General features: G+C 40.0%; 3 protein-coding genes across 4 annotated transcripts; 1 reads left to right on the top strand and 2 right to left on the bottom strand.

Moving 5' to 3' along the window:
• Positions 1 to 1,474: 1,474 nt before the first annotated feature.
• Positions 1,475 to 3,758, bottom strand: psmc3 (proteasome 26S subunit, ATPase 3). The gene is made up of 2 exons (XM_039794789.1): positions 2,771 to 3,758; positions 1,475 to 1,938 (listed from the first exon to the last, which is right to left on the bottom strand). The coding sequence occupies exons 1-2, from the start codon at positions 3,713 to 3,715 to the stop codon at positions 1,600 to 1,602; spliced, it is 1,284 nt and encodes a 427-aa protein (XP_039650723.1). The 5' UTR covers positions 3,716 to 3,758; the 3' UTR covers positions 1,475 to 1,599.
• On the top strand, positions 3,653 to 12,121 carry LOC120555751 (TATA box binding protein). Of its 2 annotated transcripts, XM_039794791.1 has the most exons (10): positions 3,653 to 3,781; positions 4,905 to 5,043; positions 5,538 to 5,779; positions 6,219 to 6,381; positions 6,556 to 6,733; positions 6,940 to 7,027; positions 8,306 to 8,397; positions 8,623 to 8,790; positions 9,077 to 9,171; positions 10,828 to 12,119. In XM_039794791.1, the coding sequence occupies exons 3-10, from the start codon at positions 5,729 to 5,731 to the stop codon at positions 10,905 to 10,907; spliced, it is 915 nt and encodes a 304-aa protein (XP_039650725.1). In that variant the 5' UTR covers positions 3,653 to 3,781; positions 4,905 to 5,043; positions 5,538 to 5,728; the 3' UTR covers positions 10,908 to 12,119. The 2 variants fall into 2 exon arrangements, with proteins under 2 accessions (XP_039650725.1, XP_039650726.1); XM_039794792.1 differs by lacking the exon at positions 3,653 to 3,781 and having other exon boundaries at positions 4,906 to 5,037; positions 10,828 to 12,121.
• Positions 12,122 to 14,013: 1,892 nt separating this feature from the next.
• On the bottom strand, positions 14,014 to 19,039 carry pdcd2 (programmed cell death 2). Its single transcript, XM_039794790.1, has 8 exons — positions 18,709 to 19,039; positions 17,965 to 18,073; positions 17,673 to 17,729; positions 15,895 to 16,083; positions 15,589 to 15,744; positions 15,376 to 15,476; positions 15,139 to 15,252; positions 14,014 to 14,439 (listed from the first exon to the last, which is right to left on the bottom strand). Exons 1-8 carry the CDS (start codon positions 18,904 to 18,906, stop codon positions 14,260 to 14,262), a joined length of 1,104 nt encoding a protein of 367 aa, XP_039650724.1. The 5' UTR covers positions 18,907 to 19,039; the 3' UTR covers positions 14,014 to 14,259.
• Between the last annotated feature and the right edge of the window lie 352 nt (positions 19,040 to 19,391).

Raw genomic sequence — 19,391 nt, 5'->3', positions numbered from 1 at the left:
AGTGTGGTTGAAATGAACAAAAGCAGACACATCATGCCTTTGATTAAAACACGTCATTTTCATCTAAAAGTTACTCCTATAGACTGTAGGCCTCTCTCACTACAGACACTTTGATCTGTCATAGCAGAAAAAATACAGTTAAAACTAATATGATGGCCGCATTCCATCTAGATGTCCCAGTTTCACAGTTATGTATAGTGCAAGTGGGCTCAGTGGATTGGCTTACTGGGATACTTGCTGAAGATAGGCTGTCATTGGCAAATTCAAAACATCTGCCAAGAAATAGGCCTACTGTATTACTGCTATCGTATAGCTTCATAGTTCTTAACTATTAATAACTTGTGGGTTGTGTGTATCAGGCTGTAGACTGTTTTGTTGTCTCCCTTTTTCCTGCAGTAATAATAATTCATTACATTTATATAGTGCTTTATCATTGACACTCAAAGCGCTTCAGGGGGGAGGACTACTCTTTAACACTCATTTTCACCAAGGGCCACACTGGAAAAAGAGAATCACACCAAGGGCCAGACATGTAGATTTTATTGACGTGCTTTTGTTACTGCATGTCACTTTTTTCTGGCTTTCTCAGACATTTGTCACCTTTTTGTAAATTTATTGCTTTTTCCGACATTTTTGTACGCTTTTGGTCGCCTTTTTGTTGACATGAAGACCTGCAAAAGTCATCAAAAGAGTTCCTTAGCCATAGAATTTAGCAAATCAAGCAAAACAATGATACTTTTTTTTTTTGACAACAACCTGTTTCACAACCTGAATATGAAAACTCTCTGCTGATTCTGGGGGAATTTCTGAGTCTCAGAGTTGGCAAATCCTTCATATGTCTGCTTTGAATGTCAGGTAATTGCAGTTTAAAAAACACTTTCCTGTGTTTTTGGTTTGGCGCAGAACTAGGAGGGCCAAAATTTATTGTGAACCCAAATTGATATATGGGCCGGTTCTAAATCTGCAACGGGCCAGATTTGGCCCGCCGGCCTCGCGTTTGACACATGTGGTAGAGAGGGAGGGGAACATATTTTTAGTGGTGGGGAAAATCCACGCAGACACGGGGAGAACACGCAAACTCCACACAGAAAGGCCCGGGACGACCAGGGTTCAAACCCGGTACCTTCTTGCTGTGAGGCCAGGCCACTGTGCTGAGTAACCTCACACTGCCTCTGCTCAGGATTGACAAATAAAACATTTATCCAGCCAATTATGTTCTGTGTCTAATTAGTGTGAAGTGTCTAATTTTCTGGAAACGTTTTAATATGCTTCATGTTTTTTCTAAATAACACAAACTAAACGCTTGCAAGTGGGAACCTACATTGGACTGAACGAACACTGGGCTCCAGCCCAATAAAGACTGTGCTTCTCTGTTTAATAATATACCATCTGTGAGATTATTCTGCACCTCCTGGAAGAGTGAAAACACAGACATTCCTATTTGTGCTCAGCAGGAAGAAAACACAACACTTAATTATGACATTTTATTTCTTTTTATTAACCCAAGTAAATCAGCAACTGTAACAAGTGTTTACTCAACAACTGTTTTAATAATCAAAGACTCTCTCACACACAGACACGGACACACAGGCAGTGTCCTCAGGCGTAGTACTGAAGGTTGGCCTTCTTCTTGGCTTGAACCTCCAGGATTCCCTCCATGTAATCTTCATGGTTCAGCTCTGTGGCCCCGCGGCGCAGCGCGATCATGCCGGCCTCCACGCACACAGCTTTGCACTGGGCTCCGTTGAAGTCGTCGGTGCAGCGAGCCAGCTCCTCGTAGTTGACGTCAGGACTGACGTTCATCTTGCGGGAGTGAATCTGCATGATGCGAGCTCTGGCCTCTTCGTTTGGCATGGGGAACTCAATCTTTCTGTCCAGACGACCTGAACGGAGCAGCGCAGGATCCAAGATATCCACTCTGTTGGTGGCAGCAATCACCTAGAAAAAATAAATGTATGTAGTTATGCTGTAGTCATCATACTGTATGGTGATGATTAAAAAGACAGGAAAGTTGGTGCTTCATTTTGTTATAACAATCCTTTTAAACTTTGTTGTTTGAGATTAGAATCCATTACACTTTTTAATGAGTAGTTTGTAAAAGCATTTAAGTTTGAGCTGTCCTGTGTGCCCATATATATATATATATATATATATATATATATATATATATATATATATATATATATATATATATATATATATATATATACATACACACACACACACACACACACACACACACACACACACACACACACACACACACACACACACACACACACACACACACACACACACACACACACACACACACACACACACACCTGGGCAATATATTGAGTTTATATCGATATCGTGATATGAGACTAGATATCGTCTTAGATTTTGGATATGGTAATATCGTAATATTCCATAAGTGTTGTCTTTTCCTGGTTTTAAAGGCTGCATTACAGTAAAGTAAAGTTATTTTCTGAACTTACCAGACTGTTGTAACTGTTATTTGCCTTTACATACTTAGTCATTATATCCACATTACAGATGATTATTTATCAAAAATCTCATTGTGTAAATATTTTGTGAAAGCACCAATAGTCAACTCTACAATATCGATGCAGTATCGATATCGAGGTATTTAAAAAGTAACACCACAGAGAAATGACTGACTCCGATTTCTCCCATAATGATACTCGAGGATGTCAATATACTGTATGCATGGTGTATATAAACCTATAAGGTATTATACAGGGTTTTTTGGTGGCAGCATATTTACCTTGACCTGCATGTTGGGCTGAAATCCGTCCAGCTGGTTGAGCAGCTCCAGCATGGTCCTCTGCACCTCTCTGTCTCCAGCCTTCTCGCTGTCGAACCTCTTGGTCCCGATGGCGTCCAGCTCGTCGATGAAGATGATGGACGGGGCTTTCTCTTTGGCCAGTGCGAAGGCGTCTCTCACCAGCTTGGCTCCATCTCCGATGAACATCTGGACCAGCTGTGGACCGGCCAGCTTCAGGAAGGTGGCCTTGGTCTGAGCGGCGCAGGCCCTGGCCAGGAGGGTCTTCCCAGTGCCGGGTGGCCCGTACATCAGGACGCCCTTGGGTGGCTGGATGCCAAGGTTTTCAAACTTCTCCTTGTGGTTCATGGGCAGGACGATGGCCTCCACCAGCTCCTGGATCTGCTTGTCCAGCCCTCCGATGTCGCTGTACTGCTCCGTGGGGCGCTCATCCACCTCCATGGCCTTGACCCTGGAGTCATACTCGGTGGGTAAGGTCTCCAGGATCAGGTAGGAGTCCTTGTTGACACCCACCAGGTCTCCGGGCTTCAGCTTCTCGGCGTCCACCAGCCCGATCACGGGCAGGAAGTAGGTCTGCCGAGTGGACGTCTTAATGACGGCGCACTTTCCTTTCCTCTGAGAGTCCAGGTCCACGTTAGCCCCGTCCTCCTCCTGGTCGTTGGGGTCCACGTCCAGCAGCTCGATCACGTTAGACACAAGGTACGGCAGGGTTTTGTTCACCTTTATCTTCTCCGTGTTTTCTTTGATTTTATCCTTCATAGCCTGCAGCTCGTGGGTCACCCTCAGCACTTCGCTCTTCATAATCTTTATCTCGCTGTCTAGGAGACGAGTTCGCTGAACTATCTCGTCTGTGGACATTTTTAACACTTCTTCGCCGATTCCATCTTCCACTTCGTCCCAAACTGATTTGTCACTCAGGGACGCCATCTTTGCTCTGTCTGTCTGCGGTGAACTGTGACCTGTGACCAGCCTGTGACACGGCGGAAAATAAAGGTTCTACTTCCGGAACAGCTACGACACTTTTCCACACACAAAACAATCACATGAAATATTGTAGACATTGTTAAAAGAAAATCTGTCTTTAAGTTATGAACTATTCAAATTGTTTTTATAAACGTAACGATTAAAGAAATGTATAAACGTGATACAAATTCAACTCAATGTATGAGGAATTTATCAAACTAGTCTTAATTGCGTTCTTATTTTTAAGGTCTCTAGTTGTGTTACATTGATGCAGTTATAGATTTACTTCTTGTGCATGTGGAATTTTCCTAAGAATAAAATTAACTGTACTGTTTTTTTCATCTCATTATCTTTAAAACACATAAGAATGTCTTTATCCGGAACTTTAATTATTTTCCCAGTAGTTTCCCTTTTTATAAAATGTTAAACATTAACCCAAAAATATTCTGGTATGTATACATACAGCGATAAAAAACATGACAAATTGTTTATTCTTCTAGTTCAAGTGCAAGAATATTCAATATCAAGTCTAAATCAGGGAAAAGGGTTTTGGGATAGCATGAGAGGACATGGCTATATTACCAATAAGATTAAGGAAGCACACATCAAATGTTTACACAATATGTATGCTACAAATCTATATTTCTCCAAATTCTTAGGTATTGAAAACAAATGTAATTTTTGCATCAAACCAGAATCTGTAACACATTTATTTTACAATTGTATACATTCAATTACTTTTGGACTTGAATGCCACATTATATCTTGTGTAAAACCATAGACTTTTAATATTAATATTTACAGTCAATGTGTAAAACTAAGCATAATATCAACATTGGGTGTAATAATATGATTTTATATTTTAACACATGATAAATATAACATTTAATTCATTGTAAACGTATTGGTTTCATTTGGTATATTTTTTTATGTTTTATATGTTCTCTTTGTAGAAGAATAATGTATGTTTTTTGTCTCTTATTATAACTTTGTATTATTGAAGTTTATGTATCCCCATTTTAGTTTTTTTAACACTGTTTTTATGTATTTATTAAAGTCATATTCTTGTTTCTCTGTATCGTTATCGTTATAACTTATAACGAGTATTTGTCTGAAATGTTATATACTTATATTAATTTTTTTTTGAATAAAGGTGTCGGGGAAAAAAAGTTCTACTTCCGGAAGAAGCCGACGAGGACTCATGAGCGCCGAGGCACAAGACTGAGGATGAAACGAACCTGAGGCTGAAATAATTTGGTTCGTGTGGTGGTTTGAACTTCGAGAGTGTGAGTGTAAGTTGACGGGCATTGCACTGTGGCGCACTGGCAAAGGTCTAAGTTATTTGCAACTATTTTTAGCACACAAAGTCACTGCTTTAACTGTAGCGACAACGCGTTTGACTTAATGTTAGCTAGTGTTGCTAATATTAGCTCTGCGGCTAACTTCAGCTAGCCAGTGTGTTGATGTTTCATTTTGGAGGTTGTCAAAACATCCCGCTAGAAGACTACTTGGATAACGTTATAGACACATTTGTCACCCGTTTTTGCATGCTAAACTACTTAAAGTGCACATAATGCACTGGGGCCAAAATGAATGAACGAGCTAGCTCACGTTAAATGATGTTAAAGCTTAATCAGTGAATGTGTTCGCGCCACCGCTGCAGCTGCACACGTTCAGCTTTAAGTCATTTGTAAGTTCTTCGCTTAACTTTGACAATCCACTGTGCTAAATAACTACCAGTAATACAGCGTGTCTGAGTAAACCTTGGTTCTGTCCATCATTTCAGTCACGACATAAGGGACTGTCAAAGAGAAGAAACAAGAAGAGGGTGTTTCTGCAGAGTCCAGTCCGCTGTGGTTGTTGGTGTTTTTCTACTGTAATATAATCTCTACACGCACAACTTTGAGGCACCTGGCTGCTGTGTGAAGTTACTTCCTGCTGTTGGGTGGCAGTGAATTAACGCGAGGAGCTAAAGAGATGGACCAGAACAACAGTATACCACCCTTCCAGGGGCTGGCCTCCCCTCAGGTAACAACACTAGTTTCAAGTATTTTATGGTTAAGACATTTTAAAATAAATGTGCCTTCTCACCAGCGCAAGCTCCTAGCTTGCTGTAGCTGCCCAGCACATCCATGTTAAAATACTTGAAAATAGCTAGCCAAACAAGCTTAACATGTGGCTACAATGATTTGAAACATGTTTTAAGTCTGCTCTTAATTAAGTTACTTACTTTCACAGATAATATAGATATAATATAATACAGCCAATGTTTTGAACCTACACCTCAACCCATATACCAGTGTTATGTAGATTAGATAGATTATTTATGTAAAGTGATGCACAGTGAAAAACATTGTGACAATGGTGAATTTTTGCATTATCATTTGTCAGTATCTTTTGCACCTAATATGGCTTTTCTGCTCAATTACCCAACTCTGTTATTGTTTTGTTTTGTGTCCTTGTGCAGGGTGCCATGACCCCAGGCATGCCAATCTTCAGTCCTATGATGCCGTATGGCTCAGGTCTGACACCCCAGCCCGTCCAGAACACCAACAGTTTGTCTATACTGGAGGAACAGCAGAGGCAACAACAGCAGCAGCAGCAGCAACAGGCACAGCAGGCAAACGCAGGTACGACACACACTATAGTCATAATCCATCCTTTCCCAGTTTTGAGGTGAGATCATAATAGCCTTAGAATTGGAGTCCTCCCCATTTATATTTATTATTCTGAGGAAATAACCATAGTTTAATTATAACATTGGTTAATATGATAGAGGAAATAATACGTTCTTTATTCTCCAGGCCTTCCTGGAACGTCAGGGCAGACGCCTCAGCTTTACCACTCCCAGACAGTTGCAGGCTCGACCACCACAGCGCTACCAGGGAACACCCCGCTCTACAACACCCCGCTGACACCCATGACCCCTATCACACCGGCCACACCAGCCTCGGAGAGCTCTGGAATAGTACCGCAGCTACAGTATGTATCATATCAAATGGAAAAGTTGCCAAAGTATTAGTTTATGCCACTTGTATCAATCGCACTTGGAAATTGTCTACACACACACTTTCCCTTTATGTTATGTTAGTCACTGGTAACTGTTCAAGTTAAGCTTGAACAATTCTTTCTTTTTTCTGTGTATCTTATTTATTTTCTCTATGCTTTTCTTATTTTCACTACTTTAGAAACATAGTATCTACTGTAAATCTGGGCTGTAAACTGGACTTGAAGACCATCGCCCTGAGAGCCAGGAATGCAGAGTACAACCCAAAGGTGAGACTGCCACACATTACAGTGATCAGCTCGATGTTTCTCAACAATGGGACTTTTTAGGCGATGGTGCTTAAAGGAAAATTACCGCTTATTTCAACCTGCCGTATTTCCCATAAATGTTTCTATTGTGGCTCTTTGTGTCATGCTAACTTTACATTCACCACCTATGTTATAGAGTGGCAGGGACATGTGGATTTGTCCATAACAACAAATATCACGGCAACCAGTCGCATACAATCGCCAGAAAGGCTAACCGCATAGGGATTATCTACATCCCGGTCAACTTGCATGTTGTTTTGTTTATATGTGTGATTCTCTCAGCCATCGTTGTAATTTTGGGTCATAACGTGTCCAACAAAATGTATAACCAGATACCAGTGTTTACAGACCTTTTTCATGGCAGACATTTGGACTTGTCATAGCAGGAAAGGAACAGGTGATACTAATTTTGTCAACGAAGGCTCCGTTCCATTAAGGCCCCGTTTACACGAAGGGAAGACGCAGATATTTTCCTGCGGTTTGGCCTCTCATTTACACGAAAACCCAGTTTTCATCACAGAAAATGATTATTTCTAAAAACTCCGGCCAAAGTGGAGATTTTGGAAATCTTCATTTGCACGTTTGCATGTAAACTGAGACAAACGGAGGTTTAGGCGGCCGAGAGAGAGAAAGAGGACGTGATTGGTTGCTGTTGTTGCTACTGTCGGGATTCTGATTGGCTAATGTGGGCTTGAGCTTTTTGTTACACTGCCACCTACAGGTTCGGCATGCTCTTGACGGCATATATATGTCCGTTTATGAAAAAAGCCGGCCACGTGTAAACGTAGTATAAGTCTCCTAGTAAGCCTTCACAGTGAGCCAGCATGCACAATACCAGGACTCTGGAGCTAGCTCACCTAAATGAATGCAGTCATATATAATGTTATTAACAACACCTGTGCTCTTCCTGCAACAACATGTCTTGGTAGGTGGTGAGTGCAAAGTTAGCATTACCCATAGCGTCACAATAGCTACATTTGTGGGAAATCCACAAGGTTACAAGGAATGACTAATTCCATGTTCTTTTTTTATTTTAGTACCGTGATGCCAAAATTTCCTCAAAACTGAATGGTCGAAATGTTGCCAAACTATAAATTATATATGTATGCTAATCCCCCCCCCCCCACACACACACACACACACACACACACACACACACACACACACACACACACAACTATATTTCTGTGGAAGCACTGCCAGCTGAAATAATAATCCTGCTCCTTATATTTCTTGTAGCGTTTTGCTGCAGTCATTATGAGAATACGAGAACCCAGGACCACTGCTCTCATCTTCAGCTCTGGGAAGATGGTCTGCACTGGAGCCAAGAGGTCAGAATACGAGTTATTTGCTGATCTTTCATGTGCTGAAGTTCATAATAAAAAGCCATATTTTCACAGTAGCGATCTCTCTACTAGGGATGCTAGCCTTGCCCTGTTTTTCAATCAAACGTTCTCTAACTTCTTGCCTTGTATCTCGTCTCCTTTCCTCTCATTTAATACTTGTCAAACTTTTTTTCCCCCCATAATCCGCCTCGCATGGTCTCACCTCTCTAGTGAGGAGCAATCGAGGTTAGCTGCCAGAAAATACGCTCGTGTGGTGCAGAAGCTCGGTTTTCCTGCAAAGTTCCTGGACTTCAAGATTCAGAACATGGTGGGAAGCTGTGATGTAAAGTTCCCCATTCGGCTGGAAGGATTAGTCCTCACACATCAGCAGTTTAGCAGGTACTTCTTGTTTGTTTTGTGCAAGTAAAAGCCATGGTTCCACATTTCTGCTTTTTTGAAAGCACCAGCATATGACCGCTGCGTTATCAGAATTTCCTGCTTGTGGCCACAGAGTGGTGCCACAGATGAGTCTAGATGGGGTTTATTCTTGTTGACTTGCTCCTATAGAAACAGAGTATCATCTGAAAGCATTTATGTGGAATTGGGTGCAACTTGAAATTTATGCATTTCAAAAATCAAGCTAATACTTGTAATGATTTAAATAAAAATAATTTGTCTGTTTCAGCTATGAACCGGAGTTGTTTCCAGGACTGATTTACAGAATGATCAAACCCAGAATCGTCCTGCTCATCTTTGTTTCTGGGAAAGTTGTACTCACAGGTAAGCCCTGCTCCTCCCTGCTAATGGCTTCACTTCACTCATTATTAGTTCTGATCTATATCTGATTTGTTAGTTTGATTGAGCTTCTTATTTGTTGTCGTAACCAGCCTTGTGCTGCTCTTTCTCGGGTCACAGGATATTAAAAACTGATTGTTTGTCTGAGTTTTTTTGTGCACAGTTGATGTGACAGATGTAGCCCTCTTTTAATCTGCATTTATTCTTTAGTCCTTGGGAGACACTGTCAGTAATTCCCACTCTTCAGATCACACAAATAGAGCTGTACTGTTTCAGGTTTTTAAATGCGGATACTAGAGGTGTGAATCTTCACTAATCTCCCGATTCGATTACGATTATCATGTCTTCGATTCGATATCTCGGTGCATCACAATTTAATTTTTCTATTAAAGCCATGTAGGATATTTAATTCATAGCTTTTCAAGCTTCAAAAACAAAACCTTCTGCAGTGCTCTAATACTAAATTAATTGGATACGTAAAACTACAGCACTGAGCACATGGCACTTCCTGAATGTGCAAAACATACCAGAATATGTAAACCGAAATGTTGTTAGGCCGACATTAAATTGCCGATGATCGATGCAGCATCGTCCATGTCCACGATTCGATGCATCGATTATTTGATTAATTTCAACACCTAGCCGATACTATGCGTGACGAGATCTTGCGAGATTAAGCGTGACGAGGTTTCTCGTCAACGTAAAAGGTGTCTCGCGATATCGGTATACAAGTGAGGAGCAGCAGCCTTGAAATTAGCATAGAACGTCCCCCGCCCGTTCTCCAAAGTTGACTCAGTTTACTTTTGCGGAAGAAAGTCCTGTAACCCAGCGTTGGAACGTTAAGAGTACTGTCTGTCTGTCTGTCTGTCTGGCCGAGACACGCGTCTGCAGCGTGCAGTTCACGGTGGTGCTGTCTCGCGCAGACCACTCTCTTTCTCTGTTAAAAGGAGTCGGGAAGCGGACAGCAAAACCTAACTTTACTCTTAATGATAAGAAACAAAGAGAAATGTTCTCCCTTCATCTTATAATGGTCATAAATCGATACTAGAGTAGCCTACTTCCTTGTTTATTGCTGCAATTAATAAAATGCAGAGGAGGAGAAAAGAGCATCTGTCTTCACAAAAATCATCAGTTGAGTGTTTGATGGTAATTTGTGCTTTTAGAACGTAAACAATGTGAAACAATAGTAAAATAAGCTTTATTTCTCTCGGTCTACTGTACAATGACAAATTCAAGTACAAAACATTTGGTCTCAGCTACTGCCAGAAAACGCTTGTAGTTCATTGTAGTTTTCTGTAAAATAGTGTTAAAATCTTGTCTTTATCTCGTGAACCCAATCTCGTGTCTCGTCTCGTCACACCCCTAGCGGATACTGATCCATATTTTAGGGTTAAAAATGTATAATTTTGAGAATTACAATAGATAAATAGTTGTAAAAAAATAGCTTGACAAACAATTTCTTGACGACCATGCTGCCGTATGGGTCAAGCTCTTCACACAACCTACCATAACCTAGAATAGAACTAGTTAGAAATGGAAAAGATATTCCAGGACATGATGTCAATGGGTATAAGGTTTCTGTCAGTGTTCTAGGCTTTGCCGGTGTAACTCATTGTTAATATCTGTGTTTTGGTTTTTAAGGTGCCAAGGTGAGAGCAGAGATCTACGAAGCGTTTGAAAATATTTATCCCATCCTGAAAGGCTTCCGCAAGACAACGTAGAACCTGCAGCTCCTTCTTTTACCTTATCTCCCAAACCCTTTTTTTTTTTATTCACATAAGTGTCAACTACATGTTGACCTCTAAAAGTGGACTGCTGTGCAAGGGCTGTTGTACAGGGATGCGAGTCATCATTGTTTTTCTGGGTTTTGTTCCTCCAGTTTTTTTTTTGCCGTGCCTTGATCACAAGTGATGGCGTATTTTACACACAGACCGTTCATTTCAAACCCTTTCTCTGTTTTTCCTCAGTTATTTTCGGCTTTTTCTGTTGTCCTGATCCCATCCCTGATTGTACATAAGACTGTAAAGAAATGTAAAAAGCGCTTGTTAAAAGAGAAGCAGTCTGATAAGGACTGTTTTTTGTTTTTATTTTAAGCCATTTTAAATAGTTTTGTACTTGACATTTTTATAAATCGTTCACTCAGTCCCTAAATTGTATCAAGACATGTTGGGGTCTGTCAGACCCACATTCCTATTAACAGTATTTGTTAAGATTTTAGTGGAGTGACTGTTAATCTCAAACCAAATCAGTGTCTTTTACATTCAAAACAATTGGATCTTGGTCCTAATTTCATAAGTGCTGTAAGTAGATTCCCTCTAAATTCAAACATTTTGACATGAAGTCCAGTCTGTTAAGCAGTAGCTGAAAGTGGATGCTCTTAAATTTTAAATAAGTTAAACTAAATTGATCCAAGTCCTGCTGCTAAAGTTGTTGGTTAGTTCTTTGAGATGTGTCACTTGGTCTGGGTTCCTAAAACATTTTGTACTTGTGAATCAACCAGAATCGGCCTTTTCTTTTACTTCTCGCTTACTTTCACGAGCACTAAAATATGGCAAATAAACTATGCATTGTGTTGCCATATTTTTTTTTGGCCATTCAAAAATATCTTACGTTTTTCTTTTAAAGAATTATTATAGGAAAATGTGAATCTGTTGGTTGTTAAAATTGTTGGCACTTCTTGGTGAACTGGTTCCCGGTGACCATCAGTTTCACCATGTGTGTCTGCCACCTGACGTCTGTATGGGCAGCAGAATGGCAAGAGTTAAAGAATCAATACTAAACTACATCTAGTCGATTTAATCCTTTGCTCTGTGATTCTGAGTTTAGCAGCGGACAAGCAGGAGACCAGGAAGCCCTGTCCCATCTCAATGCAATTCTGCTTCTGAAATTGTTAATGTGCTGCACTGTGCATTAATAAATGTGTACATACTGGCTATCTTGTTATAAGCTGCTTCTTTTTCTACAGTAATGTTTTTCTGCTGTTTCATATGGTCAGTTTGCTGTCCTAAGTCTACTGAAAGAGCGAGTTAGCGGGAAAGGCACAAATACATCATACGTCATCTTGGTCACAATGTATAGTAGATATGTATAGTTATTTTTATTTTATTTTTTTGGTCGTACCACTGAGTAAATATGCTGATATTTTGGTGGCTGAGTTTTATTGAACTTGTGTGGAGACAACAAAGTCACGCTGCACATTGTAAAGATTTAAGAAAGGCCAGAGACGGTGATATAATAATTTGGTTACTTATTTACCACTTGCTGTACATCAAAGCTGAGTGTAATATAATTTTCAGCTTATTAAAGTAACTCAGAGCCCCATCTGTGTAGGCTTTAACCCAGTGTCTTTAGTTATTGAAACCATTTACCAGGCTCGATCAGATTTAATTGATTGTAATATTCTGGGCTGATATTGATGTTTAAAGTACCAATTTGGCCAATTGACAATACTGATTTTATTTTGGTTGTTTACTCCTTTTGTGTCAGGGAAACAGAAATCATTAAACAAAAAAAACAATGTAATTCAGCCCTACATTACACTATTTTTAAATGAGCATGGATTCAATCATACAAATGACCTTTAATATATTATCTCACATGAAAAAAGGTTCCTTTTATTGAAAAATAACTTAAATAAATTCTCATCTTTCTATTTTTTTGGGCATTTTTAGGCATTTATTTTCATAGGACATATGAAGACATGAAAGGGGGGAGAGAGGGGGAACAACATGCAGTAAAGGGCTGCAGGTCAGAGTTGAACCTGCGGCCGCTGCGTTGAGAAGTAAACCTATATATGTGCGCCTGCTCTACCAACTGAGCTAAACCGGCCACGCCTTTTTCATCTTTCAACATAACATTTAGCCAGCAAAAAAAATGTATGCAACAAAATATTAAAACACTAGCCACTGCAATCGTTAATTTCACCTTATTTGACGATAAAAGGTGAAAAATAAGATGCAATCATTGTAGTCGACAAGGCGAATATTGGCCAATAACTGATGTTTGGCTGATAAATCGGTGCATATTTATTCAAAACATAACATTTATTTAAAGTGAGCGTGTGTAACTGTGACAAAAGAAACAAAACATTATTCCTCTCACAACTTAAGTTCCTAAGCAATAAAATGCATCCTTGTTCAATCCAATAGACTCTGTGGAGTTTTGCTGCTACAGCCTCAGTGGTCTGCAATGACCGGTATCTTATGGCAGCTAATGTTAGCAAACTTTAGAGAGATATTGCTGTGTAACATTATTCGGCCAGTTTGCTGAATTAATAGCTCTTCCTTACTTGCGCTACTCATACATGTGTGTTTTAGCATTTATCATTATCTTGTAATTGCCACGACTTGTTTTGTTATTCGAAAGTTACAGTCTCTCTTTAAACTTTCTTTGCTAAATTAGTTTTATGTAGCACAAATATGATCTTTCTGAGATGTACAGTATATAACCCCTGAGTTAATTTATACCAGCCAGTTAAGATGACATTGCAATAATGTAGGTGGGGGACATAATTGACAGGTCATATTTTAAATGTACATTACCTGTCTTGGACTCACTAAAAATTGCAGAAAATCAGATGAATGCTTGTTCCGATAACTTTGTTAAAAACCTTATTGTGTGATGATAAGGCACAAGGTCATATTTTATTTGTTTTGCTGGCTATAAGCTTTAATATACAGTATCTACTGTATTTTATAGCACTGATAATGAGAATAACCCACTAACCAAATAGGCCAGAAATACCACTGATGCATTGCATACTCAGTATAACAGTATTTAAAAGTGTAATAGAAAAAGTTTGGAAGTGGCAAGAAACCAGAACCAGAATTCCCATTTGACCATCTGAATTTAATTAATCCAGGCCATGAATATCCAGCCTCCAAAAACATCTTCATTGTTCTTGATAGTGTAGGAAAGATAAGTGTGATCTCTGTCAGCTGATTTTTAATTAGATCATATCCAGTCCACTAAATAAGGAGTGACATCAATGCAGGTGTGATTACTCCGGTCAGAGCGAAAACCACTTTCCTCACTGCAGAGCCTGAGCTTTCATGTGCATCAGCGGGACATGTATTATGTAGATTTAATCTGTGTGTGTTGATCTGAGCTGAAGTCCTGTTTCCAAATGAACTCAGGGCAATACTGGTCGTCATGGTTACAGCTGGCAGAGCACGTGTAGACAGCCAGCGTCCCCCAGTCGATACTGGCGCCTGTCGAGTCCACACACAGACTGTTTAACAGCTGTGGCATCACCTAAAGACACACACACAGGATTATTACATGTATATGATAAACACACTGTGCAACAACTGGACTGTGACCTGTGTGGAGAGTCACTGACACAAACTGCCACATACTTAATCCAGCACTCTCAATTTTTCAAACAAGCTAAGGAACTTTTTAACATCCATTACGTAACTTACGTGAGTTTTGACACGTTACATAATAAGTATTTAAACACAAAAGTTCAAAACTTTTGTCAATGTGGACATGCTGTATATCGTTTGATTGGTTAAATTCTCTGCAATTCAATCATTCAGTTCATTTTACTGAAATCATAAGCACCAAAGCATTATTCATAATCTTAGTGCTCATGCTATTTTCTTCTTGCCCACAGTGAACTGTGGAAAGAAACCTCTGGACACAGTTTCAGATACAAGACATAAAGCGGTCCCCAGAGGGATAGTAACTGCACTTACATGTAAACTTTGACTAAATCAACCACTGCTATTGACAGTTCCTGCACCAAATGTTGGACATTTGTGAACATTTCCACAACTAAAAAAACGGTGTTGGTCCACTTAGTCACTCCGAATAACAAAATACACCTTAACTTGGCTTGTTTCCCCATCACCAGCACACACACAACTTGATATACTTGGCCCACAATAAAAGCATGTTGGCATTCAAGACTGTGGTGAGTGAGAAGGTGGAAGGAGAAGAAAGGACTACCTGAAACTCAAACGTCCTCTTGGCACCACAGGTGCACGCTGGGATATCCTGATCTGAAGGGATGTGCTGAGAGGAGACCCACAAGGGGCAGCCCTCTCGACTGTAACGCACCACCTGAACATAACATAACAAAATACTGTGAGATCGTTTTTGACTTCACATTGTCAGCGTGAGGAGTGACTCGACTTGATTGTGTTCATTCAAAGTCTTTTCCATATTAGTTTTTTTTTTCCCTACCTGGTGTGGTTCTGGTGCGATCCTCTTTTTAAACCGCTGGAACACTTTGTTGTCTTCAGTCTCATGCATAGCCATCTCCTCCAGGTCTGTCTCTGCCAGGGCTGAAAGAAGAAGCAACAGAAAGTCAGCAGTGAAAGGAAAAATAATGTCCGTAAATTACTTCAATAATGTGACCAGTATTGTTATAGTTATCAGACATAATTAAAAGCTTACTTTCTGCTAAGGAGGGACAATCAACACTCGCTTCCTCTTCTTCTTCTTCTTCAGCCTCCTTTGTGTCTCCCTCCTTCTTGTCTACTTCTTCCTCAGGTTCAGTGACCAGCTCAGACTCAGGGAAGAGGAAGGTCGAGGTTGTAACAATGGACGCTTCTATACAGACAGACAAAGACACAGCGTGTCTTCCTCGTGGCAGGAATTGACAAAAAACTCTGCAGCTCTAAACTCAAGCTGCAATACGTACACGACATCGGAGTGTATTGAGGGGAAATATACGTGTCACTTCTAATCCAATACACACACCTTGGTTGCAACACTCCCTCTTGTGTGAGTGTTTCCAGTGGAGGGTCTGGTGGTGTTTGCCACAGTACGTTACGGTGTGACAGCGGGAGCAGGCTTTGTTGCCGGGGCAACCGCACACCCAGCATAGTTTAACTCCAGAGACGGACAACACACTCTGGTCCGGTTCACAATCGCTGGGGGGTTCATCATCTGACAAATAGAAATATATAACTTTAAAAAAAAAATCCCCTGAAAAATCTTTCCTACCGTGTTGTATTACTTTTTTTTTTTCAGATTGCTAAACGACAGTGGGCACAACTGGAGTCACATGTGCAAAACTCTAACTACAGTCTGCACTACCAACAGTCACCTGAGCTAAACAGTTCATATCTCCTGCAAAACTCATTCACAGCAACACAACTCCTCACACACGTCTCAGAACAGGCTCAGTGCAGCCAAACACTATGCACAAGCCTCACTGAGATAACACACACACACTGAGACACACACACACAGTCACTCAGAACACACTGAGGGTAAAAACACTAGCATCAAACACCAATACAGAAATTACAAACTTTTTCATCTTTACAGTTTGAACTATTGAAGTGACTTCACACTACTCAATAGTTTCTTTAAAGCAAAGATATAGATTTTATAATATACCAATTTTACGTAAGGTAAACAAGAAGGAATGAAAATCAGCAGTTTGCTTCAATATAGTATTTTGTAGTAGTTTTCTTCATCACATTAGATGTCTGCATCATCTCTAAATACAAATGAATGTGGTGTTTCCATTGCTTTCACCTCCATTACTTTCTGAAAAACAGTAAGAATGCAGTAGTATAGTAAAGATATAGTGTTTTTCACTTTTTTTTTTACAGCTGTGTTTATAACCTCAGACATCTTACCTGGACATATTGGTATCTTTGCTCTTTTACCTGTATCTCTCAAACAGTACAGTGTAGAATTGTTTCCTTCTTATTTGGTGTTTGTAAACAAAACAAAAAGGCTTTCTGAGCTTTCTCTTTATAAATACCATATATGTTCACTAACTAGTCTAAAACAAGACACCTTCTTAGGCTTTCAGCTAAAGTTGCAATCAGCAGTGTTTGATAGGCACCAGACTGGAATCTATTCTGTTTAGAATGTGTGGTTAACAGTTTAGACAGCAGGGTGTTAGCATTTGAACAAAGTGCTGTAAATCTACAGTGTTGTGCACGTTGTGGCTAAAGTGATGGGATAAGAGTGCAGAGGTTTGAAAACGAACTAGAGTTTGGTCCACATGAACTGCTGCTGTGCAGACTGTAGTTAGAGTTTTGCACATGTAACTCCAGTTGTGCCCACTGTCGTTTAGCAATCGAAAAAAACTGTAATGCTTATGTATCGGCTCTCTAAACATATAAGTATTGATAAATGACACCTCTCAACTCTACCTTATGTATGTAGCACTATATATCCTTTATTTAACCAGGTAAAAGTCTCATTGAGATTAAAATCTCTTTTCCAAAAGTGACTTGGCAAAGAGGGCAGTATAAACAATAAATACAAACAATACAAACAAACAAATATAACAGCCACACACTACGAATGAGAGAGCACAAGAAAAAAAAAATATATATATAAGAAAACAGTTATAATGTATAAATAGGTACCATATTTAAACAATTTTGGCAAGAGATTTTAGAAGCAATCACATTTACCCAAAGTACTATTTTCTCGATCCTTTAAAATGGCTTTAATTCCCATTGCTGACAAAGAATTATACTTTTACTGACATCCTGACCAAATACACCAACCTGGTGGAGGGTCGTAGGGGTAGAACTCATTCCTCCTCGGTAGCTGACTCCTGAGGACTGAAAGGAAAGAAGGATAGAACACAATGTGTCAGAAAACTTGACAAAACTATATTTACTCTTGAAAAAAAAGCCCCGGACAACAGATACAAGTGTTTAAAAGGGTGACGAGGAGAGGACGCGGGGAAGGGAGCGAATAAATCAAAGCAGATCAAAAACTAAAGAGTTAGTCAGTCCTGTTATCAACAAACATGGAACATGACAAACATTACAGGAACAATAATGTTGCAGGTACCTTTCAAACAGCGGCTGTCGTTGCACGTGTAGCACTCATGAGTTTTGCAGCAGAACAGGAAGAGCGTTCTGTGGAAACTTCTGTCCTGACCAGAAATGGGTGCGTAAACCTGCAAGGAAGATGGAAGAGGTAACTTAATACTTTATCTGGTTTTATAAGGAATACGGCTGAGATGGGTAAAAAGAAGTTTACTACTTGGTGGACACAAAAGTGAGTAGAATTGCCAGTTTGGGGTTAAGTATTATTTTAAGAGGAAATGTGCCTTATATTATGTCTCTGCTTTTACATGAATTTCTAAATTTGTACAAAAGTCCCTGACAAATGTTAATACTCTTGAATTGTGTGTGGGCCTGTGTTTTTCTATCTGGGTATATTGTTAGATTCAAATATGTTATTATGTTGTTCCCTGTCTTGATTGTAGGGTACTGTTTAAAACTTAAAATAAGATTAAATAAATCAAAGTAAGCAGCTGATACCTTTTGGACTGACAATCAAACTGTCCCCAAGTGCTCAACGAATTTCAGTTCGAGATGAATGCATACCAACTTCATCAATGTAGACATTTCAGCTCTGAACAGGAAAGTATCCACTTTTTTTTTTTTTTTTTCCAGCAATTGTCCTTTATTCGTCATCCATGAAGCAGCTCCAGGGTTTCTCTCTGCGTGACATTATTACTGTCCAGAGTCCAGTTGAACCCGCTGTCTCCCTCCCTCTCTCCCTCCCTCCCTTCTCCGAGACACTAACCTGCAGCAGGAAGGCCATGGGCAGGCGGCATTTCTCACACTCCAGCCCGGCCGGTGAGGGCAGGCCTGTCTGGCTGAGCCACGCCGGTTTCCCCCCGACTTTACTGGGGAACTGAGGGGACAGAAGCCGCCACGGCTCCGCCTCCTCCAGGAAACCCAGAACTACCTCCGCCGAGGACAGCTTGCTATCACCGGACATTTTTAGAAAGGTTATCTGTCTGTCAAGTAAACAGTTATGTTAACAAATGTCCAGAAGAAACGGAGAGTTCCTCCAACCTCCCAATACACAACCATGGGTGTATTACGAGAACACAACACATGAAACGCAGGTGCAGTTCAGAAAAACGTCCGTGAGAAAACACTGACCAGCTGGTGTTTAGTTCCACAATCCTCGAGGCTCTCGTTGTAGAAATATTATTATACACTATAAAGATTCATATAGATTTGTATGGTATGTGGGGGAACATGGTATGTATTAGCTTACCTTGCACTCTGAGACAAAGGTTATTGTTTGTTTGTTTTTAGATAAGGTTTTAATGTGGTTTTATTATTGTGTCATTTCTTTTTTTCATCTGTCCACAAGATGGCGGTCAGTAGCATGTTGAAAAGTTTCTAAGGCTAATTAAATATTGGGGTATTTAGCCATGGATGTATTAAGAGAACGTATTTAGCACTTTGAGGTTA

The sequence above is a fragment of the Perca fluviatilis genome, chromosome 3, assembly GCF_010015445.1.
Source record: "Perca fluviatilis chromosome 3, GENO_Pfluv_1.0, whole genome shotgun sequence".
Taxonomy (NCBI): Eukaryota; Metazoa; Chordata; class Actinopteri; order Perciformes; family Percidae; genus Perca; species Perca fluviatilis.
This window is presented reverse-complemented; position numbering and strand designations above follow the sequence as displayed.